General features: G+C 36.5%; 1 protein-coding gene across 1 annotated transcript in view; it reads right to left on the bottom strand.

Annotated features, from left to right (window-relative positions):
* The window catches only part of Lrp1b (LDL receptor related protein 1B), a 1,720,116-nt gene that overhangs the window by 409,699 nt on the left and 1,292,179 nt on the right, over positions 1–18,238 (bottom strand). Inside the window, exon 41 of the mRNA XM_075985306.1 lies at positions 16,201–16,572. Coding sequence (XP_075841421.1) covers positions 16,201–16,572 — 372 coding nt within the window. The remainder of the gene's footprint in view (positions 1–16,200; positions 16,573–18,238) is intronic.

Below are 18,238 nucleotides of genomic sequence, written 5' to 3'. Positions count from 1 at the left end.
ATGTAAATGTTTCTGCTTGTAAGGTTGACAACTTGAGTTTATTTCCCGGGGCACACATGGAGGAAAGTGAGAAATCTAACCAATTGTTTGCTGATCTCTACATATGCACTGTATCACATTTGCACATGTAGGCCTTCTTGACGAGAAAAAGTGCAGAAACCAAAGTTGATATGCATGAGGGCGAGAGTGTTCAGTTTTAATAGAGTTTGTACAAACCGATACGGATTGGATGGTATAGTGTAAGCACTGACTGGCATGATGCATTATAGTGTATTTTGCAAATGAGGAAACTTGCTTCCAGAGACATTCTTGACTTCTGAAAGTCTGGCTTTATTAGAAGGCAGGTTCATGATTTTGAACCCAGGGAATCATTTAGAGTCTAGACTCTGAAGCATCACACTTGACTGAGTCCAAATACTTCTGCAAGTGGAGGAAACAGGGTTCACTACTTTTCATTCATTTCTCATACTTCTGTTCTAGCTTATGGAGAAAATACTGTGTTATGTAGGTGGCACAGTTGGGGGTTGGGTTTTCAGAAGAATGCACAATATCAGATGATGAGGTATGTGTGTCTGCATGCTTCCCTTCATTTTCTCGCAAAATAAAAGTCCATGTGGAATATCAGTAGGCATTTTGTTCTTACTGAGTTTACTGACTAGAGTGTGTGTTCATGTCTTGCTTGTGAGAATTTCAGAATGAGTATATACAATAATGACAAATCCTGGATTGAAAATTTACATATATATATATATATATATATATATATATATATATATATATATGTGAGCGCGCTCGCACATACACACACACACGCGCGCGCACACACACACAGAAGAGAGAGAGAGAGAGAGAGAGAGAGAGAGAGAGAGAGAGAGAGAGAGAGAGCCACCCTTTGCTTAGGAGGCAAAAGGAGATATTCAACAAATAGCTAATGCAAACTCTACCTGAATGATTTTATTTTTTAAAAGGATGTTTAGCCTGCCTTGGGGTGCATTTTATAAGGCAGCCCACAATATCACTTATTCGAAGGTTCACACAACATTGTGTTGCTCTAGGATCAAATTTGCAGGCATGGTTGGTTTCCTGTCAGGCTTCTGTTCTTTGTGGAGTGCTGCCCTGCATGTCCCAAGGTCCTGCTGTGTATGTTGCCTGTTTCCCAGTCTCTTCTCATAATGACACCAGTCACACTAGCTTATCAGTGCCAATATTAATTCACTTTATCCTAATCATCTCTGTTTTCTGCCTATTTCCACATGCACTCACATGGTAAGATAATGAAAATAAAGACTTCCTTCACACATCAGTTAAAGAGGAAGGGGACCATAGTCTATTCCATACAAAGATCATTACGGTACCTTAAGACTTATTCATCTATCTGGCTCAAAATAAAAGGGGAAACATCAAGAATTGATTCTTGAAGAACCAGTAAAAAGCTCTCATTGCATTTGCATTTCAACATGCTGAAATTAAAATGAATCGGATTGTTATTTTATGTGGCGATGTTTTACAAGTCAATTGCATGATAAAGTTAAAATAAATTAGCACATTTACTATTTTCAAAGCAAAGTAAAATGAGGACAGCATTTGTTCCCATTGTGGTTTCATTAGAACAACAGACAGACCCTTCAATGAGTGGTCCAGCACAATCCATGTTTCTTTTTTTTTTTTTTTTACAGGGAAACATCTCATTTCCCCTGGCTCATGTGCTAGACAAGGTGGTAATAAACCACTGCCACTGTGTTAATTAATCCTCTTACAAACTGATAATTGCTGCTACTTTTGAAACTCTCAGTAGAGATCCATGTACATTATATCACAACAGATATGGTGATTTGAATCTGGACATCACTGATTCCAAGGCTTACAACTTCAACTGCAACAGATGCTGATTTACAAATATCTCAATGTCTCAAGAACTGACAGAGACAGTGCTAGGACAGTGAGGCAGGAGAAGACATGGCAAAGCAGAGACGTTGAAAGCAGAGACGTTGAGTTGTTGGATAGTAAGCTGTGTGACAGTCATGAGCAAGAAGAGATTCAGATTATTATTTGTGTATATTGTGTAAGTATTGTGTATCCAACCCGGATTTGAACACCAATCTTAAATGCAGTGCCCTGATTTTCCGATATTATTGATTTTGTGGCCCTTTGTGGTTAACATATGTATAAAGTTGAGTTGTGTGGGGCAAAGTTACAGGGAACAAGATTGCTGAATGAGAGTACCCCACATTTTTGCACAAAATCCCCGTGAGTGGTGAGTATCAAAGGGAGGATGAAACGTGATCTGTGGCTTATAATTCCCAAACTAGAAATATTCTCCAGTGTTATTACATTACAAATTGTACTATTTATGATACAACAAGGGAAGAGATCTAATAAATACTAAGTTACAAACCCTTATAACAGTATACTTTCAATTCTCAAGGGGTTGGAGAGATGACTCAATGTTTATAAACACAGGTTGGTATCTCAGAGGATCAAGGTTTGATTCCCAGCACCCACATAGCAGGTCACAACCATCTGTAACTCCAGTTCCAGCAACCCTCTTCTAGCCTCCCCTGGCACCTTGTATGCCCATGCTGCAAGATATACCTTCAAGCAAAATACCACCACACAAATAATATAAATACATTTTTACATGCACAAAAGCCATCTGGGAATAACTGAAATAAAAAAGAATAAATAAATAAATGGAAATTATATATTAACTTATCTATAGCCAAAATTAAAAGATAACAAATCATGTGAATAAAGGATATTTTAAAATCACTAAAATTCATACTTTAATACTTTCTATAAAAATAATAAATTTAGACAATGTTAAAACCTAATTAAATTCCTTCTTCAAAGAGATATATGAAATAAAAGAACATTATTTCTTTAAAATTATACATCTTTTAATATTTTACTATAAATGAGACTATCTAGACTCTGTGCTTGGTAGATACTAAGTTTTGAGAACTGAATTAAATGTGACAAGAACAAAATGATAATTAAACTTTAAAGACTATAAAATGTATTAATATTGTTAAGTAAAATGTATTATACTGCATGACAACTATGATTCTTTCCGCTAAGGGATTAGAAAATATTAAGTTAGAATAAATCCAGACAATACAGTAATTTCTAATTTTCCTGTTAAAGCAGTTAATTTTTCAGGGAATTACATTAAAAAGCATTTTCAATATAGTTTTGATTAAGCTGAACTTCTAGAAGCACACAGCATAATTTTATGGCATTGTTTAAGGGAGGGGAGAGATAGGGAGGGGAGCAGAGAGAAATGTAGAGCTTAATAAAAAATCAATAAAATTTGAAAAAAGGGAAAAGAAGAAAAGAAAGCCTGTGCCTTGGAGAAACAAGATATCTTATATCAATTCTTTAAGAACCAAAGAAATTTCACCTTAGAGAAGATGGTAGCTAACACAGAGTTCCACAGTGGCAGCATGAGGGAGTTTGGAGCACTCAGTCCTGAGTGGGAAGACTTCATCAACCCTTCCCCCTCAAGGCTCAGGGATCTATGCAGAAGAGGAAATGCAAAGATGGCACAAACCAGAGGTGGTGGATGACTCCAATGAAGCAGGGTCTCCTAAGCACAGGGGACTGATACACATGACTCACAGAAACTGAGGCAGCATGCACAAGAGGCAGACAAGTTCAGGTCAGATGGTGTCATGGCACTGAGGGGCAGACATTTACAAGAGATTCCACTCCTAAATAAGAAGGCATTTGCAATTGATACCTGCTGGCAAAGGGAAATTCAGTTTTCTCCAATGGAGTATTACTGGGCATGTAAATCACACTTCCCAGCAGGTTCTGTGTCCAGAAATATTTGAAATGACACACACACACACAAGAAAAGTAAAAGTAAATAAATAAAAACCTCATGGATTTTGGGGGTGAACTCATAGGAGTTTAGAAGGAGAGAGACATGAGCAAAATATGTTGTATATTTTAAAAATTAAAACAAAAGGAAAAATGAAGTCAATAATGTAGGACCCACATCTACTGTAACTGGAAGACTTTAAGAAGCAGAAATCTGACCCTTGAAGAGAGTTGAGAGGTGTGTCTTCACTGGGCACAGGGATGCAAGGATCACTGTGTGAAGATGACCATCACAGACCAGAAGCTCTTCCAGAGAAGAGCAGAAACATAAACATCCTACTCTTGGCCTTGTTCCTTTTAAAACTGTAGGAAAATAAACTATTGGTATGAAGACCGGATGTACCTGCAGCTCATTTACATGCAAGATAAATACTGTTGTTTTAACGATATTCTCAGAAAGACAGTAACCTGCAAATATTAGTAGGGATAAATAATCAGCTGTTTCACCATTGCCAGAGATCATTATCATCAAAACTGGAATCACAGGCAGAGAGCATGAAGCCCTTCATCTGGCTGGAATGGCTGGAAGGGCCTTCCTTCCTTTAACTCAGCAAGACCCCACAATTCTGTCTAAACTAACACCATATCTGCATATTAGTAAGAGGGTGCTATTTCTGCTAAGAAAATCCTCCCCACTACTTTGTAACTTCCAGGAGGGCTCCACCCTCTGACTGTCAGAGCCTGTACAAATTCTTTTGATGATTATTCACTTACTGTTCCTCGTTTTAGCGAATCACAGCAAAGATCAAACTTCCCTAGGGAAATTTACAGAAGCAGTCAACATAGAATTTTCCACAGCAGGAGTGGACAGGGATAGGGAAACAGTGGCCATCCACAAGCCACCAGGAGACCAGAACAATGAAAAGAACAATAAAAAAGAAGAATGCAAAGAATGATGTTAAATAAAATATACACCAAAGATAGCTGGTATACTTGAAATAACTGATGCCTGAGAGCCTGCTGGTGAGAGGAAATGCTAAGTGAAAATAGGTATGTGAGGAGTGGATACAGGTTAACCAAGCAGAACACAGGTTAGGAAAGAGCATGTTGAATTTTAAAAGCAAATTAGGGACATTTAAGAAAATTGAATTCAGGTATATTATTTCATGAACACATGTCAGAAAACATGAGGTTTCACATTAATTTCTTATGTGCAAAATGCTGCATTAGAGACCATGTTAAAATGTATATGTGGTTTCTTGTGCCATGGCTTTTAACTCAAACATTTGTCCCAAGTACCTCATCAGGAAGACAAATTGTCATGTGCAGACATCAATCCTAAGTTTTCTACTTTTCAATGAGCTGCTCTGCATTCTGAACATATACTTCAACAGTAAATCAGGTTAAGCATGCCATGATCTTCAAGTAAGCACCTGAAATCTATGTAAGAGGGTCTTAATCAGCTACTGAACTTGACTTCTCCACACATTTACACAGTTCATGTCAACTGGAGAAAATAGAGGAAATCTCCTTTCTGATATTACTAACTTTGAAACAGTGTTTAAATTCCCTTTGAACTCTGTTCCCTGTTTAGCACTGGCAGAGAGGGAAGTGCCTTTTGAATAGAGATTAAATTAACCTCATTTTCCCGTCATTACCTACCAGACCAAAGGTTCAATCAACAGGCTCTTTCACAGATGCTTGCTCTTCTAGATGTAAGTCATCTTGTCAACCTAGCATGCAAGATTATTGCAATAACCTGCTCAGAATGTTTCTCTTCGTATTATCCCATTCAGATATTCACAGCTAGGTGAATAGAGCAAAATTAGAGTATTATATTCTTGTAAAGTTTTGACGTTTTCACACATCTATGGATTAATGATGAATATTGTTCTCATTCTACACATACACATCTATCACCCTGAAGATCTAAAAGGAAGATGCTAAAAGGACTATAAAAGTTGTATTATCTCACTTAGTGTTACATTTCATTTCTTACAAAAACCAGAATGCTTGAAGCAGGGTATATGTAGTGGGCAGTAGTTGTGGGATATTTTTGTTGTTATTTTTGTTTGTTTGTTAGCTCATACATCTGGAAGTGGGAAAGCATGGAAACAGTCCCTAGTTCATCAGAAGAGCTGAAAAATGCAGATGCAAATAAACAAGGACTGAGAAGACAGAGCAAAGAGCTACTTGTTTTATAAGAGCCCATCCTCACAACATACACTTGCATGAGAAAAGTACAATCTCCTTCGAACCTTCCAAAAAACTATTATGTCTTAAAAACCTTTGTCCCTTAAAATATAGCCTAAAATTAGGTCAGCGTGAATTTTGAAGAGCACAAGCCACATGCCAACCATAACACATTCTATGGGAATTTTTCTGGGTTTCTATCAATATTGGCATTCAATCAGAGATAAATCATTAGTAGTTTCTGCTATGTATTGAAGATAAAATGTGCCCTCGCTAACTCTTATCACAAATACTTAGGGAGATAGTGGGAACTACACAAGGCAGAGTCTAACTGGGAGCAAGCACCTTCCTTAATTGCTTGCTTTGGAAGGTGAACAGTCTTGGCCACAGATCCCTATTGCATGTTGCACTGCCTCACTTCAAGCCCAGAAAGACACAGACATGCAACTCCGGATGGAAACCACAAGCCAATATGATGTCTTTGTCCTTCTGCTTTCTTCTGTTAGTAGTTATAGTAACAATATAATGTCTGACTAGCACTGTTCCACCATTACCACAGGTGAAAATCAGGTCTAGTCATATACTAAGGGTGGTTCAAATAGAAGAAACTCATGACATCTTTAATATGTAATCTTGTGCTATCTTTTCTTCTTCCCTAATTACTTTGGATCCCAGCCATGCATGTTCTATTCATAGAGCATGAACTCCTCCTGTCAAGTAATTCTAAAGCGTTGTGTTTTTTTTTACATGTAATTTATGTATGTGATTTCACTAATCTTTGCTGCTTTTATGGAAATATTTTATCTAGTCTCTTTGATGCATTGCCTTAAAGCTTTTTGAGATTTTTCTGTATGTATTGTCTCACTGAAGAGTCCTTTTAAGAAGTTATCTTCTGTGTCGCAGAGATAGCTCAGAAGTTAAGAGCACAGGTTTCTCTACCAGAGTTCCCAAGTTCAATTCTCAGCAACTGCAGTTAGCTAACAACCACCCATAATCAATCTGGTGCCCTCTTCTGGAAGGCAGGTATATATGCAGGCAGAACACTGTGTATGGAATAAAAATATTTTTTTTTTTAAAGTTGTCTTCAAGAAGAATTTTTTTTTTTTTGGTTTTTCGAGACAGGGTTTCTCTGTGGTTTTGGAGCCTGTCCCGGAACTAGCTCTGTAGACCAGGCTGGTCTCGAACTCAAAGAGATCCGCCTGCCCCTGCCTCCCAAGTGCTGGGTTCAAGAAGAATTTTGAATTGTGGAGATTTTTTAGATACTTTTTGGGTAAACATTATTTAACCTGGATTTCAGCATTCACTGTTGTAGCAAGTGCCTTTGTAGTTACTTTTGGTTGACCCTTGCTCTTAAATTACAACCACGTCCTTCATAAATGATCAGCTCTGACTCCATTCCTTTGGAAGTTGATGGCCACAGTTCATTTCTGTGCTCAAGAACCTCGAGGATTAATAACTTTCCAGAAGGCCGTGACCCAGGAGGAGACAATGCATAGTGCATCTGCATTTCACCCTTGTTTTTCAGATTAGCAATTTCTTCTTAATATTCATTGTGAAAAGTTATATAAAGAGGTCTATGTTTTAAATGTGAAAGATGGCTTCAAAGGATGCATTTTAAATAATGTGCTATCAAGGAGTTTGGGAGTGGAAACTATGGCCATATATATTATAAAATTATGTTTGTGTGTGTGTGTTTTCCTTATTGTGGACTTCCAGAGGAAAGAATAGACATTGAGAATTTATTCTTGCATACCTATGTATCCATAAAATATTCTAAGCACTTAACAAATACTATCTTGTATTTAATAGCTCTTATTATGGCTTCTTTAGAGCTTAGAGAAGAACTTCCATTTTCCATACTCAACTAAATGAAAATTCTAAGCATGATTATGATTTAGTTTTCTGGATTATTATTATTATTTTGGTGGTGGTGGTTGGTTGGCTGACTGCTTGCTTGAGATAGATTCTCCCTTCGAAATTCTGACTGGCCTGAAACTCACTGTATAGGCCAGGCTATTCAAATTCATAATGTCTCACCAACTTCTGCTTCCTTTATGCTGCAATTAAAAGCCTGGATTTCATCTGATATTTTTAAATATATAATGAAGTACTGTCAAGATGGTACAGCAGGAAGAGAGGCTTCCCAGCATGTCTGATGACGTGAGTGACTCCCTGGAATAAACATCCTAGAAGGAGAAAGTAGCTTCCTGAGCTCCACACCTGTACTGTGCCATGTTGGTTCTCAGATGCAGACAAACAAAAAACAAATATATTTTTAAAAATTTAAAAGATTGATTAAAATTTCCTGAAACAAATCATTTGTCACCTAGATAAAGATATGGTAAGAGGTAACACAGTATCAGATTTAAGCAGAGAAAATGTGCACATTAATTGTATATGTAAAAGATGGGCCAGGGTCTCTAGGCTTCATATTTATGCTTATTTTATTATTTCATTTTGCAGTAGGGTAAGTCAAATTCTAAATTCTCACAAAGGCTCCAATGCAAAATTATAATGTTTATACAAATTAGCAATTTCTTGGTGGTAAAATTGGTAAGGAGAATATTTCAAAAATGTTCATATTAATTAGACTCTATCTGAACTTAATTCATTATTATATTGCATCTTAATATATTAATTAATATGTGTAATTACACTAATTATTTTTGACAGGGTATGTATTCTAATGTACACAGCAAAAATAATTTTTAAAAAATGGTCAACAAATACAGTAAAAATATTTTTGAATAATGCTTCTGTTGAATTATAATTACTTATTAAAAAATTATTGGATTCCATCTCAGGTTAACTCTTTCCCACTGAAACTTCCCCCTCAATTCCCATGTGTTAGGTAACAATCAACAGACATATTTTCCACCAGGGAATCCCAATGTCCACATTGGGCTGTCACTCACGTGGCCATTTTCATTATCCTTTCTTTCCTGCATTATGATCTCTCTAGATTTACGTCAGAGAAGGACTCTCAGAGGAGCCACAACCCGTCTGTTTTCCCTGGGCATCCCAACTCTTGGTGGCAGCACAGAGTTGCCCTTAATCCTTTCTTCTCTGTCTCTCCAGACTTAATTGTCTTCGGTAGCCTAACTACAAGAGACCTTCCTGAGACACTACCTCCTTTCCCTGAGAGCACCTCTTCTTGGTATGGACCCAGCTCAGCTCTTTCTCAGAGACATTGCCAGAATTCTCTTATAGCTCCTCTCCATTCTTTTTTATCAACTGCCAATCCACAGAACCACTTTCTTCCAGTGATCTCCTGTGGCCAAACTAAGACGGGACTCAGCCAATTCTCACTATCCTCTCTGTAATCAATCCCACTAGATCTTTCTCTTAAGCCCTCACATCCTTTCCTCCAAACTCATTTCCATCCCTTTCTATCACTTGTGACCCACAACACATATCACTATCAGGGACCCCACAGCCACCATACTTGCCTTGAAACGAAAAGGGTCAACAGAAAACAAAGATCCATCTATGCATCCAACAAAGACAGAACTAATTGTCACCACAAGAAATACTTCTAATTCCATCAAAGCCTGGGTGCTGTGTAATGATCTTTTTGCACACTGGGAAGACTCATAACTCAATTAGTTTAATAAAAATCTGAACATCCAGTAGCTAAGCAGGATTTGGGGGGCAGAGAAGATGCTGGAAAGAGAGGTAGAAAGGCACAAGGGTTGTCAGCCAGTAAGAGGGGAAGCAGGAGATGAACATGTGGTTCTGTAAAAAAGCACTTCCACGTGGTAGAGCATAGAGAAGAAATATAGGTTAATTTAAGATGTAAGGGCTAGTTTGTAACAAGATCAAGCTATTGACTGCTCATTTACAATTAATGGTAAGTCTATGTGTGGTTATTTGGCAGCTGGAAGGCAGGGCAAGGTGACTGGTGGTTGCATTAAAATACTTCCTCCATAGATGCCATGAGTAAATACAAACATGAATAGACAAAACAATTTGCCTCTACCAGAACCCAGTAACCCTGCGACAATAGACCCTAGAAAATGCAATAAATTGAGGCACAAGACAAGGATTTCAAAATAGCAATTGTAACTACAAGCAAGGTCCTTTAAATAGGCTTAGGAAACCCAAGTAAACAAAAAAAAAATCGAATGAAATAAGCTACATATGGAATGCTCAAAGCAGAAGAATCACTAAAGAAATCTGAAATAAAACTGGAAAAGAAAAATTTAGGATGTCAAACAAAAACCTTAAAGGTAATCTTCACCAACAGATTACATGACATAGATTAGAGAGTCTCAGGTGGTGAAGACAAGGCAGAAGAAATAGAGAGCTTGTTCACAGAAAATATGGAATCTAAAAATACGCAATCACAAAACATTCAGGTTTTCTTGGTCACCCTGAAAATAAAAAAAATAAAAAAGTCCAACATCCATTAGCAATAGGGATAAAAAAGAAACTCGGGTCAAAGAAATAAAAAAAAAATAGAATCATAAAAGAAAGCATTCATAATCTAAAGCAGGTACCTGTTAAGATATAAAAAAAAAAAAAAAACATTCAGAATACCAAGTAGACAGGACCAGAAAAGGAATATCCCACAATAATAATAGTGATAAGACTAAATATATAGAACATGAAAAGCATATTAAAATTGTATGAGGGAAATCAAGTACATAAAAGGCAGGCCCATTAGATAACCCCTAACCTCCCAATGGTGATTTTTCAAAGCCAGAAGTTTTTGCATTGAGTATTCTACAAACTCTGAAAGATTACAGATGCCAAAGAGGAGGGGGAGGGAAATGGGAGGCTCGGAGGAGGTGGAATTTTTTTTATTCTCCTTTTATCAATAAAAAATAAATAAAAAAATAAAAAAAAAGATTACAGATGCCATCACAGATCCTATACCAAGAAAATTTATCAATCACAAACTACTAAAAAGGACAAACATCCATGATAAAACTAGATTTAAGCAATTTAGTTCTACCAATCCAACTCTACACAAGGAACTAAAAGAATAATTCAATCTGAAGAGGTTATTCACACTCAAGAAGAAACAGGGAATAAATAATCCCAGAAAAATGGACAAAAGAGGAGGATAAATCCTAGACCATAACAACAAAATAAAATAAATAAATATGATTAAATTAATATTCATGGGTTCAATTTTCAAAATAAAATAAAGAAGACTAACTGTTGGTATTAGAAAACATGATTCTGCTTTCTGCTACCTCCAAGAAACCCACCCACCATGAAGGACAGATATCTTCACATTTAAAAAATATATGCCAAGCAAATTGGACAAAGAAGGTGTAGTCATTTTAATATCTGACAAATTTACTTCAAGCAAAATTAATTAGAGGAGATAAGGAAGAACACTAAATACTCATTAAAATTAAAATTCATCAATATGTTATTGCTAATTATGTATCAATCAAATACAAGGGTACCATGTTTATTAAAAAAACAGCAAAAAAGTTGGTCCTTTGAGAAAATCACCAAATTGAACACATTTTGCTAGCCAAAGATGGAGAGAGAAGATCAAACTAATACAATTAGAGATGAAAAGGGGGACGTTACAACACACACAGGGGAAATTCATAGAATTATCAAGAAAAACATTTACAACTGCAAATTCCCGAAGGATTACATAGATATTGTGAGAGAACATGAGGAACACGTGAACAGAGATGGAGGAAACAGTGTTCCACAAGTTGAAGGATGCCTCCTGTCAAAACACTTACAACTCGAATTCCCGAAGGATTACATAGATATTGTGAGAGAACATGAGGAACACGTGAACAGAGATGGAGGAAACAGTGTTCCACAAGTTGAAGGATGCCTCCTGTCAAAACACTTACAACTTGACCTTGATGAACTTAAGTAGAATATCTTGCTTGTGGTTTAGAGACTAAGAGAATAAATCAAGGTCTTATCAATAGGCTCAAGGCATATATCAAAGAATACAGTCATTAGTGATATAAAATCTGAATTGATGACATCTAGAAATTTTTTCAGAGATGGCCATTTTGTCTTATGCTTTTAATCCTTGTACTTGTAGACTGGGCAGAAGGACTGACTTAATTTCAAGGCCAATCTTTTTTACAGACTAAGGAGAAACAAATGATATAAACAAAGGTAGCTCTTTCATGTCCTGGACACACAGGTCCAAATAATCAAACAAAACTTACATTAATTACAAACTATTTCTCCTATAGATCAGGTTTATTACTAACTAGCTTTTACATGTAAATTAACCCATTTCTATTCATCTATTTATTGCCATGTGACTGTGAATTTTACTGGTCTGTTGGCATGTTGTTTCTTGGGTGACTGCTCACATCTCTTTGGACTTTGCCCCTCCCCCCACTGAAGTCCTCAGATTTATTGTTTTGCCTAACCTTATACTACCTGGCTATTGGTCAAATATCTTTTATTATTAACCAATGTGAACAATATATATTTACAGTGTAAAGAAGCATCCCAAAGCATTTCTGATTTCTGATTACTCACTGTCAGGAAAAGTCTAAGTTAATTAAAATATTTTAAATACCATATTTTGTAGGTATTTGAAATATTTGATGAATACCTATCTATGTGAAATATATCTTTTTATACTTAGGAAGCCTAATTAACATGACTATAAGTTTGGCTATTATAGGTGAATACGTTATTTTGTAAATCTATATTTCTTAATTATATACTACATTTTAATTGATCTATATAAAATATATTAAACAGAAATAGAAATATACATACAGTATAACAAAATTAACATCAAATTTATAGCAATAAAGTAAGATCCACACCAATGTAAAATCTTTTGAGATTTACATTCTTTTGGATTAAAGTAGATTCAATAATCTACAACAATCAACACATTTTTCATTATGTCTATATTATAATTTCATCGTTTGTGTCTCTCATATGGGCTGTTGTGTGGTAGGAAGGAAAGAGGTAATATAAATCTTTTAGGTGACTGTGGATACATTCATACTAGGCAGCACAGAACAAGGATAGCTATGGGTAAATGTGGTATAGACTCTGAAATCATGGTGTTGAATTTTTCACAACACATTACACTAAAAGGCATTTGCCTATCTCCTTCTTTGAATGGATTACTTATCCCTTTCATTTGCAAAACATTGCTTTTCCGCTTACACATTTCTTCCAAGGTTGACAATTCTATTAGGCTGTGCCATGAACTCACAGACCTTAGAAATCACACACCTCACCAGAAAAAGCTCAAAAGAGTTGGGAACCTGTCAAGTTACTGTTATGAATTAGTGTTTTTTTAATAAATAACTCAGTTAACTTAACTTTAAAATTGTTATTTGCAGCAAACATCATAGTGAAATATCTGCCATGCACCCAGATGTGTATCATTACTGCCATGCTAGTCTTCTTTGGGAGGGAATTGGTACTTCTTGGGGAAAGTGCCAGCTGATGCAATCAATCAAATGCCTGGCTTCCTTCAGAGACAACTTAAATTCCTTATGTATATTGTCTCTTTCATCACACGGCATGCTAATAGATCTGTATCGAAGGATCAAGATTGGATAAAAACAAATATACTAAACCTAATGTTACCCTTAAAATTTTTTGCTAATGTAAACCTAGCTGTTTTTCCTCCATATAATTTGAAGTGAAAGGTACAGTGAGCTCTGTTGAAGCAGGATACACTGTGTTCGTGGAAACGAAGGTGCAATTACAGCCGGTGCCTTTATAACCTCAAAACAAAGGTCAGCTCTATGAAAAAGACCAATATTAGAACACTTACGTATTTGAGATTGGTTTTGTTTTTTGCTCACAGTAGTACACTTGGGATCTCCAGGGATTCACACTCTGAGAAGCACAGGCCTAGAGTCATGCATCTCACCTGTTTCCCACCACCTGACCCACTCACCTGATGATTGCTATCTACCCAGGCAATGTTCTTAACTCAGTTCTGCACAGCACCACCTTTTAAAACTTTCATGAGATTCTTCACCAGGTCTCTTTTTTATTCTCTAAAGGCTTCAGGTATATTTTAGATCTACTGTATTACCGTGATTGTTTGCTTGCAGTTTTCTTCATTAAACTGTAGCTTCTAAAGTTATCTGAAGAGATACTCATCCTTTACCACCAAAGCGCCTATACTGTACCTGATGAATAAATTAATTAGTATGCTGTGTTCAATCTGATGACTTTCAATGATGAATTCTATGAGAGTGAAAAATGGCAAAAGGAAAAGTAATATATATGTAAACCTCATATAGATACACCCAAAGAATCAATTAATATCAAATATGAATAAATTCTATGATTAGTATAGTTACATAATTGTTACATACACACACACACATACACATACATACACACATGAGAGGGAGAGAGACATAGAGAGTCAGACAGACAGACAGACAGAGAAGTCAAAGTGGCCTGGGCCATAAATATACAAATTAGTATGAAATTTCTAATAATAATAGTAACTTTCTTTTCTTTGTTATTTTTCTTTTTCTTTCTTTCTTTTGTTTTGTTTTTGAGACAAGGTTTCTCTGTAGCTCTGGAACCTGTCTTGGACACTAGCTCTAGAAGACCAGGCTGGCCTTGATCTCATAACTTCCTGCCTGCTTCTGCCTCCCAAGTGCTGGGTAAAGGCATGCTCAACCACCACCTGGCATAGATGCTAAATCTTAATTGTTGTCAAGCAAATGTATATGAATATAAAGAAGCTATTTTGGTTATTACATTTCCATAAACTAATAAAATTGTAAAATGATTATTGGAAAGCTTTGTGAAAATAATTCTCCTCATAGACAATGGATTAAGACATAAATTAATGGAACATTTATGTTCAACCACCTGTAAGAAATAAAAAACACAGTTACTGGCTTGGTGATTTGGTTTCAGTTTTCTGGTTAAATTTGCTTCCAGGATTCTATATTGCACAAATATTTACATTTATGAATGAGCACATTTATCCAAACAAATATAAATTGTAATATTTAATGCATTTATGAGATACATAATTCATTTATCAATAAATTAGATAAATAAAACAGTGTACACTGGGTGCAAAATTAAGTGTATGCTTGCTAAAGAACAAGATGGATTTGTGGGCTGAAATAAATGTTTGAAACGTGTCACCATGGTCTGCCACGTGTCTCACACATTGATCAATAATTCTCTTCTGGACTGGGCGGTGGTGGCGCACGCCTTTAATATCAACACTTGGGAGGCAGAGGCAGGCGGATCTCTGTGAGTTCGAGGCCAACCTGGTCTATAAGAGCTAGTTCCAGGACAAGCTCCAAAGCTACAGAGAAACCCTGTATCACCCTCCCCCCCAAAAAAACTCACCCCCCATGCAAAAAAACCTCTTCTATAGTAAAGGATGATGATACATAGGTTTACATAGAGAGCTATAGAACATGGTGTTCTCAACTCAAGTGAGATGATATTAACATTGGTTAAGCAGACATTTCATGTTTAAACCTATATTACTGAAAAAGTTGTTATACATGTATATATAATATTGCAATTTAAAAATATGGAAACAAGGATTAATTCAGTACAGCACAAAAAAGTAACAGGGAATAAACAGAAATTGCAAAGTCATAGCAGAGAATGTATGTGAAGATGTTGGTATTCATGAATATCGGATGACAGGAATGAGGTTTCTGTACGTTGTGTGGATAGTTCACACTGAATGAAACATGAAATTTGAATGTTTACAAAAGTTTTTCTCCATGCTTTTTATTTGTTTTACAACTTAGAACCTTGTGCTTGCCAGAAAAGCTCTCTTACCACTAAAATGAATCTTGATGCTCAAATCATTTCTTTAACATCCCCTCGTCAAGCAATATCCACACGCTAATGTTAGATGATTTTTCAAAAACTATGATTAATTGAAAATCATTAGAGATACTTTAACGTTACCATTTGACCCACACGTGAAGGAGATCAATTAAAACAATTATGTACTGATATATTACCGGTGTCACAAGACTCGTAAGCAGCAAACATAATGATAAAACACTGCAGATATGATGAACACTGCTGTTTACAGTACCTGTGGGTACCTGCTGCTTTGACATTGGTGGATTATTGATGGATGATAGATCCTCATCATTCCTGAGCATGAATTCTGGGGAGTGAAACTGCACCATGCACATCCCACTGTTTGTTTTCTCTAAGCTCAAGTGACACACAAAGAACTTAAAAGTTTGTACTTACTTTCGACTATGACTTGTCTATCTTCCCAGTTATCTTTAATCAGCTGTATATTCCCGAAGTGTGCATCACTGTAAAAGATCCGATTGGTACCTTCTCTTTTTTGATTGTAGTCAAAAGCCAGAGCTATGATATTCTTGAAATACTGTGGGTTCTCATAAGGCCTTACTGGGGAATTTAGATTTGTTTCATCAGAAAGATGTATACTTTTCAATATTGTCCTTCCTGAATATAGCAAATAGCCCTCGTGCCTTAGACAAGTAACTCCATCCTCAGCCAAATAGCCGTGGGCACAGGCACAGGTTCTCCTGGAATTTCCTCGATAAAGACAGAGTTGCTTACAGCCACCATTTTCTTTGGCACAGACATTGGTCCCTGAGAAAGAGAAAACACCCAAACAATCATTTTTTTTGCTTTATGTTTGAAAAGTTTTATCCTATCTCTAGTTGAAATATTACAACAAGTATAACTATATTTTTAAAGATATGTCAATAAAAATTAAATACAAAACAATGATAAATTTTTTAAATCAAAGGTTTTAGTTTCTTAAATTCCAACTTGAAATATATATTTCAAAGCCAAACAAAAGCATGAAGATTTGACTCACTAAGTCAAGAGATTTAGTTTACACCACATATTCTTTATCCATCCATCTAATACTAAGTGTCTAGACTGCTGATTCTAGAAGTTGGCTATTGTGAGAAGGCCATGATAAACATACATATTCACATATCCTTTTGTATGCTGCTTGAGAATGTTCGGAATAAATACCTAGTTGTGGTATAGTTGGATCATATAGTGCCATTTTTAGTTTTTTGAGGAATCTCCATATGCTATCCTGTAGTAGTGGCCAAACCCTTTTAGTCTTCATGAAATATGCTAAAGTTTTTGTGTAGCTCCTGGAAAAGCTCAAAGTGTTCTCTTCCCAGGACTAAGGGAAGTAACAAGTACAGAAGAACAGAACTGCTATTTGTGAGAAAGTTGGAGCCTCAGAAAATCTGCCCTATATTCTTAGTGATAAATAATTCAAAGAAGATGGAAAAGGGGGAGGAGAGAGAGGTGACCCAAAAACTTCCAGAGGCTTGGCAGAGGAGATGAGAATTCTGGGAAAACTCCCCCAGCATTCAACAACAGAAGTAGAAAGCTACTTTTTGACTTTTAGAAGGTCCCTCCTTGTAGAGTCAGCAATTTGGTAGCTCTAGAAACAAAGAAATTTGTCTTCAGAGCTGACTCTGAAAACCCAGAACTGGTCACAGGACAGAAAAAGTGGGAATTGACTCATGAAAGGAGAAAATTGAATCAGAAAGTTATAGTGTGTTCTACAAGGTAGAAATCTAGTCTAGAACATAAATTTAGAGTGTGACCTATAGATTAAGGCACCACACCTACAAGCCCCCCCAGCTGAAGGCCTTTGCAGTACCATCTCTTGAAACCTGCTCACACACTTGATGTTGGATTCCCCTCTGTATGCTGAAAATACCAATGGTTAATAAAGGACTGCTTTGAGCTCATAGCAGAGCAAAGCAGAAGGAGCAAGGCAGAGGAAAACTAAAGTGAATGCTGGGAGAAAGAAAGGCAGGGCTGGAGAGAAGCCATGTAGCCTCCACCAGAGACACAGTTTACCAGTAAGCCACTGTCACTTGGCAATACACAGATTAATGCAGATGGGTTAAATTAATGTATAAGAGTTAGCCAATAAGAAGCTAGAGCTAATGGGCCATGCAGTGATTTAAATAATATGGGTTCTGTGTGATTGTTTGGGGCTCTGATCAGGCAGGGAGCAACAAGAGGCCCTCCTCCTACACACTGGGCTGCCCAAAGGCAGAACAGCACATGCAGTTCTCCTCAGAAAAGAGGTGTATAGGACCACAACCCAAAGATTGCACAGAAAAAAGCCTAAGCCCTGTGCATAGTTAGGGACGCCTCACTCCTTACTGAAACTATCTTTGTCTATGGTACATCTCTGCCTGAACTGGCCTTCCCTTGTGATTAGACTGGTGACTACATTAATCGTCAAAATAGAAGCTTCACGTAGTAGCTG

Source organism: Microtus pennsylvanicus, chromosome 9, assembly GCF_037038515.1.
Source record: "Microtus pennsylvanicus isolate mMicPen1 chromosome 9, mMicPen1.hap1, whole genome shotgun sequence".
Taxonomy (NCBI): Eukaryota; Metazoa; Chordata; class Mammalia; order Rodentia; family Cricetidae; genus Microtus; species Microtus pennsylvanicus.
Note: the sequence above shows the minus strand (reverse complement) of the source record. Positions and strands in the feature narration are given on the sequence as shown.